Source organism: Urocampus carinirostris, chromosome 14 (assembly GCF_059441175.1).
Source record: "Urocampus carinirostris isolate Australia breed hairy pipefish chromosome 14, RoL_Ucar_1.0, whole genome shotgun sequence".
In the NCBI taxonomy this organism is placed as follows: Eukaryota; Metazoa; Chordata; class Actinopteri; order Syngnathiformes; family Syngnathidae; genus Urocampus; species Urocampus carinirostris.
In genome coordinates, this window is record NC_142362.1 from 23,111,218 (window position 1) to 23,119,309 (window position 8,092).

The 8,092-nt window shown below is 38.1% G+C and overlaps 1 protein-coding gene across 4 annotated transcripts in view; it reads left to right on the forward strand.

The window, feature by feature from the left end:
* The window catches only part of mcf2lb (mcf.2 cell line derived transforming sequence-like b), a 58,992-nt gene extending 52,788 nt beyond the window's left edge, over positions 1-6,204 (forward strand). For 3 of the 4 annotated variants that reach the window (XM_088352185.1, XM_088352184.1, XM_088352186.1), the window contains 4 exons: positions 2,118-2,227; positions 3,831-3,943; positions 4,019-4,122; positions 5,434-6,204. In XM_088352185.1, coding sequence (XP_088208311.1) covers positions 2,118-2,227; positions 3,831-3,943; positions 4,019-4,122; positions 5,434-5,513 — 407 coding nt within the window. In that variant the 3' untranslated portion in view covers positions 5,514-6,204. Of the gene's footprint in view, positions 1-2,117; positions 2,228-3,830; positions 3,944-4,018; positions 4,123-4,188; positions 4,258-5,433 lie in introns of all 4 variants that reach the window. The other variant, XM_088352182.1, reaches the window with a different exon arrangement.
* The last annotated feature ends 1,888 nt before the right edge of the window (positions 6,205-8,092 follow it).

Sequence of the window (8,092 nt, forward strand, 5' to 3'; positions counted from 1 at the left end):
CCTGTGTCTCATTAACTCTCAGTTTAAATGCACCTGCTCTGAGATTGGTTCAGAGGTCTGTGAAAGGAGACATTGCGAAACTAACAGCATGATGAAGACCAAAGAACGCACAAGGCATGTCCGGTATAAAGTTATGGAATCGCTCAAAGCAAGAACAGTGTACAAGAAGATTTTGCAACAATTACACATCTTTCTGAGCACTATGTAAACAATGATACCAAAACATAGAGCATGAAACCACTGCAAACCTACCAAGACCTGGCACCCCTTCGGCCCAAACAAGGAGAAAACTAATCTGAGAGGCAACCAAGAAGCCCATGATCACATTGGATGACCTGCAGGCATACACAGTTGAGGTGGGACAATCTGAGCACAAGACAATTTTCAGTTCGGCTCTTCATAAATCTGCCCTTTGTTAAAGAGGAGAAAAAAGAAAGCATTTTCTGAGAGATGCCATAGAAAGGCCCATTTGGCTTTGCAAGCAGCCACATGGGGGACAAATGCTCGTCAGATGAGACCAAAATTGAACTTTTTGGGATAAATGCAAAGCGTTACATTTGGCATAAGAGTGACACTGCACATCTTTACGAAAACACAATCCCTACTGTCAAACATAGTGGTGGCAGCATCATGCGCTGGAGGTGCTTTTCTCTAGCAAGGACTGGGAAAATTATTAGGATTGATGGGAAGATGGATGTTGCCAAATACTCAGCGATTCTGGTAGAAAATCTGTTTGGAGTCTGCAAGAGACCTGAGAATTGAGCCCAGGTCCACCTTCCAACAGGACAACGACCCTAAACATAAAGCCATATCTTTAATGGAATGGTTTAAAACTAACAATATCATGGTAATAATAATAGTAATACAACGCCCAAGCCAAAGTCGAAACCTCAGTCCTCTATAGCAGGAACAGTGAACCTCGCTCGCAGGCCATGCATGGCTCTTGTCATGAGTACATATGGCTCAGAGACAAAATATAACTGTCGCACATTTCTCTGTGGCATTCCTAGGTCAAGTGATTTCACTTCAACTTAGGTATTACAAAGCAAAAGAACTGTATATATAGGGCACATTCTCAACTCCAGTTTACTGTCAAGGTGTCACACCAACATACCCGGTCTTGGCAGTAGGTCGCTAAGAAACCCCTTTGAATGCAAGCTCATTAAATTATGTATGTTCACTGCTCCTACTTAATGATGAAAACCCACACAACATACTGTAAACACCCAAAGACGGTAGCCTTGCACTCAGACTAGTTTGATTGGCTAGGCGAAGAGAGATGAGCAGAACTCTGCACACAGCGCAAGGCATCTCCTTTCTTTCGCTCAACGCAGTCTGCATCAGAGGTAAATATCCTTATCGTTTGCAGTATTTTGTGACATTTTTTACTAAAGAACTTTGCTCGCATTTTGTTTGAAACCATTATTTTGCACAAAATTGACTCTCAAAATTAACCTTAATACTCTTAAGTTACTGTCAGGCGAGACGAATGTTAAGTGGTGTCTTTATATTGATACAGGCTCTGGAATTCCTTTTTCATAGATTTGATCGAATCTTCAAATGACAAACAATGAAATAAAATGTGCTGAGGAATTAGTTTTTGTCTGGAGAGCGGGTCTGGCAGTTTCGGGTCAAATGGTTCCCGACCCTTGCTATGGAGCAATTGCAGAAAGATCCAAAAAATTATGCGCACATACCATCACCATCGAACCTTGAAGAACTTGAACTGTTTTGTGAGGAAATATTTATTTTTCATGTTGTGAGAAAATTTTAGAGAAACACTCAAAAAGACTAGTGGCTGTGATCGCAGCAAAAGGAGGTATTAGCTCATAGGGAGCCAATCTTTTTGCAACGCCTACTTTTGAATTATTTGATAGCAAATTCTAAAATGTGGAATACATTTGGTTTCTTTTCACAATAATGTCTCACTTGTTGTTTATTCTTAGAAAATATTTTCAGTTTTTTTCCATAAGTTTGAAGCCTAAAATATGTAAATATGTCAAAAGGTTTTTGGGGGCAATACTCAGACAAAGTACAGTATAACTGCTCTCTGTGTACAATAATCATGGTTTAGAATTACTTTACCTAAGGGTGGGCTTCTTTCCCCTTCCTGTCAGATTGGAACAAGGCCTCCCTATCGATGGACGCATCAGAAGAGCACGAAGGATACTCCAGCGGTGAGGAGCCTCTGAACTCTGACCCAGAGGACGACAATGCCAAAAAGCTGGTGAGTTTTATGCACTTCCAGGTTTATAACAATAAATTTGGTACATGTCTTAGTTGTCACAAGGGGCAGCTACTCATCAAGTAATGGACAAAAAATCGATTATCAAATAAATCCCCAACTATTTCATTTAATCATTAAGATACTGTTTGGATCGGATATTCTCCTAATATTTCTGGTCTCACCTTCTCTCAGTAAATTTTTTACAATACAGTAAACCCACATTTATCGGGGGGGGGTTAGTTTCCAAAAATAAGACGTGATTGGCAAAATCCATGATGTAGAAACTTTTATTTTTTAACAATTATTATACAATTGAATACTCAATCAAACATTGAAATGAAAGTACAAACACTTTTTCAATGTTAGGAACTGCTAAAACACTAGCTGTTGCCATGCTTTGCGGTGCCTGCGGGTGCCCGCTAATGACAGTTGTGATTTTCTAGTGAAATTATTTTTTGTTGGGTGACTGAGTCTAATAACTAACCTGGTTATAACATAGTTACAACATAGTTATAACATAAGTTATTTTAGAAATTCAAATAAATAAATTCTACTTCACGAGCTTCATAGACAAACACATCCATTTAAGTATTGATAGTTATTTTTCTCTTTTATAAAGTGAATGAGCAAAAATGTGCAGTTTTTTAGCTACCTATCTGGCTAAATTTATAGCTTTGTAGAGAGCTATGTTCATACCTTTTTAAGCTGTTAAGCAAGCAATCTCGCTAGCTTTTTACTTCTTTTTTTTGCATGCTATCTAGTTCACATTTTACCCTTTTTGCTAATTATCAAGCTAAATGTTGGGCTTTTTTTCTAGCTAGCTATCTAGCTTTGTTTTGTTTTTGGGGTGTTTTGCTTTCTATTTGACCATGTAAATGGCTTTTTACTCTTTTAGCTAACTACCAAGCTACATTTTTACCTATTTATTAGAAAGCTATTTAGGTAGCTTTTTACATTTTTTGCATGCTATATAACTAACATTTTACTTTTTTTTTGCTAGTTATTAAGCTAAGTTTGGGGCTTACTTCTAGCTAGTTATCTAGCTTTGTTTTTAGCTTTCTATCCAACTATTTTGATGTTTTTTTACTCTTTAAGCCAGCAATCTAGCTCCATTTTAGTTTTTTACCTGTTTACCTTACTAGCTACGTATAAAGCTACCTTTTAGCTACTTAGCAAGCCATGTAGCTAAGTTCCTATTTTAGAAATTCATATTACACTGGGTACCCTTTGTGATAATCAGTAACAAAAAGTAGCTGTCAGCTTGAAAAATGATGGAGACCCCTGACTTAAGGTCTCCCTCCCAACAGTAAATCAAAACACCAATTAGATCAATGTATGATTGTCAAAATAAATGAATATATTGAGACAAAGTAAATAAGTAAATAACTACATTCAAATATATGGATAAGGTCCAATAATTCCCACTAAATGATAAACTTAATTAAATTATCAATGTGATGATTAAAAAGATGAAAAGGATATAGGTAGAAAACACACAACTCTGATTATTATTATTTCAATATTACAACAAAGGGTTTTTCAGTATGTAAGCAGTTTCTTAATAAGCAAAAAACGTATAATACGTGCTATCATTTTTGAACAGTGCACAGGGAAATACACAGCTACGGGCAACTACGAGAAGGTTTCCAATCAAGACTTGGCGGTGAAAAACGGAGATATAGTTGAGCTTGTGAAGGAGGGGGAAAATGGACAGTGGTGAGCAAAAGTTATTATGAATGGATGATGAATGGCAAAAAATGCACAGTGTGACTTAAATTATGTTTGTTGCAGGTTTGTGCGTAACCTGAATACTTCTACAGAGGGCTGGATGGCCACCGCCAACTTGATTACCCTTATCGCAAAGTCCAAGTCGTGCCAGTCACTCACCAGCTCAGGTACCAAACACAAAAGGAGTGGCAACATATAAAGAACATGTATGTTTTATTGTACGCTCACTTTAGGCCAGATGGAAGCAAATTATCTTATTGGGTGCACGTGTCCCCCAGGGGTACAGAAAGGCTCCTCAAGCGGTACGTGGGATTTAAAAAAAAATACAATTAAAATATATATATTTGCACTAAAATTAATCAAGAATAACTACTGAATAATGTTGATGTTTGAGGAAAATACAAGTGCATATTAAACCTTAAAATGGTTGTCATATTCGAAAGCGCATTCATTTTTGACCTTTGAGTGAAAAATTACAAGTTATTATTTCATTTCATTGTTTAAAGTGGACCTGTTAAGGTGATATTATTTTATGCAAAAAAATAATTGCCTTATCCCGGTATCATAAAAGTGTTGGTGACTTTCTTCATTCTAGTCCTTATTTTACTAGGAAAAATAGAACAAATATTTTGGTCTTGTTTAAAAACTGGAGAAAATTGTGAAGTCAACGGGTAACCAAATGTATTTACCCCAGGGACAAATAGGGGGCACCATGTCGGTTTAGTCTCATTTTATGAGTCCAATAGAATTTAAAATTCATTGAAAAATCAATATTTGAAGATCGCTACATTTCATTAAATTTGTGGTTTGTTTGTTTGACGGTAGAATAAATAATTCTTTTAAACAAACACACTCCTGATTGGTTGAAAACAATCAATGGTTTTCATCCAATTGAAAGGGACATTGTGTACTATTAAGCGCCTCCTTGTGGTGGGAAACTAAAATAAAGTAGACAATGTCGAATTGACTAATAAGCAGAAATATATGAACTTTCATATAAAAAAGCAGTTTTTTTTTTTTAATGAAGGCTCTTAAGAAGAAATAAATGCACAAAATGGATGAAATGGACATTCGTTTTGTTTGCAGCGAGAGGAAAAATACAGTATTTGTGTTAAGTCTGACCTTGTGAGCTACAGAAAGGAACTTCCTATACCTTTTGGTGCTTTTGTCATTCCTGAGCGTTTTGTTCACCTGAAGGCTTTTAGGAAAACTTGAAAAAGAGACAGTTTCTTCAAGCTGTTTGTGTTCGATTTAGACTGCAAGGTTTCTGACGCACAGGCAAACACAGGCGGAAAAGGGGCGGGGCGACTGTTTAGTAGCTAAACCGGGAAAAACAAAACTGCGATTCAGCCAGGGATGACTGTATCTGGCTTTCTAAAAAGTCAGTTTTTTATAACTTTACAAGGTTTGGCCTAATGCCAGCAAATACGTAAGCGAAAGTGAATATTTTTTAAGTGCCTTCTTCATCTTTTAAACAGAAGGCAGCGGATCAGGACACCTCAGCACGTCATCCAGTTGCAGCGAAACCTGCACGCCTTTCACGGACGTCAAATCCTGAGCTGGCCCAGGCAGCAAAACTTTAACTTGTGCCCACATCGCTCCCTCCCCTACGGAACATTTTCTGTCTACGTTCAATTTGATACCGACTATTGAAACCAGCATATTTTCAATCGACCCCACGCACCTCGTCAAACGTAGTTGAGTTTATTGACAAATGACATACCGTCTTTCCGTGCGTTACAAAGAAGTTCAGAACTGTACATGCAACGGGCCAGCAGGACTGATGTCAGTTATTGTATCTATCAGTGGATTTGGACATCAACCGGCAATTGATTCCACTGCAAGAGCACATTTAAAGGATTCACAATTACAAACAGTGTATACAATTGCTGTCTTACATATTTATTCTTTAAGAAATGCAACAAAAAAGATGTTTTACTGTTGTCAATTGTACGTCTAATATCCTATTTTTTTACCACGTGTTTGTTCTGTGTTGTTGGAATATTTTCATCATGTTTGTGTTTCATGGACATCGCAATCTGCAAAAGAAAAAGTGTATATTCAGAGATGACTTGTATAGTGCTAACTTATTTCCTTCCTGCTCTGAATGTAGATATTGTTTGATGCCTGTCAGGAAATGTTTATTATTGCAGCTGCTATATTGTACATTATTTATGGTGATATCACTGCCCTGTGGCTTTTTAAATCTATATGAATAAAAAATAAAAAATTGAGGATTATGAACTGAATTTTTGTTTAATATTATCGTGTGTGCGTGGATGCGAGTAAGGATGCCATTTGAAAACAATTACTCAATGTATTAGTGTAAAGCAGGGGTGTCAAACTCATTTGAACTCGGGGGCCACACGAGAGAACAATCATTCTCTCTGGGGGCGGAATAGTAGATTAAAGAGAAAAAGAGAGGGTGGGACAAAGAGAGAGAGAGAGAGAGAGAGAGAGAAAGGGGATATAGAGAGAAAGAGAATAGGGAAGCAAAAGAGAGAGAGAAAGAGAGCAAAATAAGGTAAGACAGAGAAAGAGACGAACAGGAAAAAACAGATACATCCCACGATCGCAGTGTCAATTATTAGGAAAGTCAAAGGGGTAGGATGGGATAAGAATATCCTTTTTCTATTCCTTTTCGGGGGCAGCACGGCGGGGCAGTGGTTAGCGGATTGCAGTTCTGATGTCACCTCCTGTGTGCAGTTTGCATGTTCTCCCTGTGCTTGCATGGGTTTCCTCTGGGCACTCCTGTTTCCTCCCACATTCCAAAAACATGCATGTCATGTTAGTTGGCCGGTCCAAATTGTCCCTAGGTGTGAATGAGCGGGCGAATTGTCTGACTCTGTGTGCCCTGCGACTGGCAACCAGTTCAGGGTGTCCCCTTCCCAATGCCCGAAGATAGCTGGGATGGGCTCCGGCACCCCCGCGACCCTACTGAGGATAAGCGGTGCAGATAATGGATAATCCTTTTCTGACATGTTACGTTAACATTGTTTTTACAGTAGAAATAGTTTATGCATTTTTGCCTCGCTAGAAAAGGAAACCTACTTGTGTTTTTCTAAAATACTGGTTTTGAAATTGTCTGACTTCAGGACCCACCATTCCACTCTGATGAGAAGCTGTGACACAAATCAAGAAAAAAAAACTTCTTAAATATATCCAATGAAAGGATTATGATGTTTGGGATGTTTGATGAAACATTGGTTTCCATGGTTAGCAGCAAGAGAAGCCCTCCTGATCTGACACAGACACAGCACCTTCATCATCTGGTTGCCGTGGTTTTTCAGTGTACAGCGTTATTCCGCTCTTCAGAGAAAAGTTGGATTTTACGTTCAAATTTAAGCCATTTTAAAGGATAAAACCCACACAGGCAAAGGGAGAACATGCAAACCCTGACTATGAGGCAGCAGTAGCTGGAGTTGAACCTGGGACTTCTGCATTGTGGGATTGCGTGCTCACCACCCAGCCGCCATGCTGCTAATTTAAGAGTGTTATTATCGATCCCACCGACATTAACTGGTATTTAAGTTGGGTGAAAGCCAAGGAAAGTAATTCTTCTTAAGTTCAAAAGAGCTGTCCGAAATTTGGATTATTCTCTGTCGCCATCTCCCGGCTTGTGTCATCATTGCAGCGCCTTTCAGCTCATTCAGGCTACGTCTGTATTTATTAGACGAGCTTTTCTTTGTGCTTCTTTCTTTTTTAAGCAGACTTATTTTACTTTTATTCATTTAATGCACGGTCTATAGAGTCAAACCTTTGGGAACTATGGCAACACTACGTTTTTAATATATTTTTTTGCCTTTTATCCTTATAGTCGTTTTTAATGTATTCATTACATGTTTACCCTGGAGTGCCATGTTTAATCACGTAGCATAAAATTTTGTTACAAAGTTGATTTCCACAAAGGCAATAAAGACAAGACAATTCGTTTCAAATTATTTCATTGGCCTGTTTTTAGTGTTCCATCCTGTTCCAGTAGGTGGCGGTAATGATTATAAACGTTTGTTTGCAAACCGACAAATTTCAGTAAAAGAGACCAAAAAAACTTCCGGCTACAGCTTTCGTTTCACTGACCCGCTAGAAGAGAAGACAGAACCGGCTAAAACTGACTTAAATAAAGCCACGAAAGGCTGA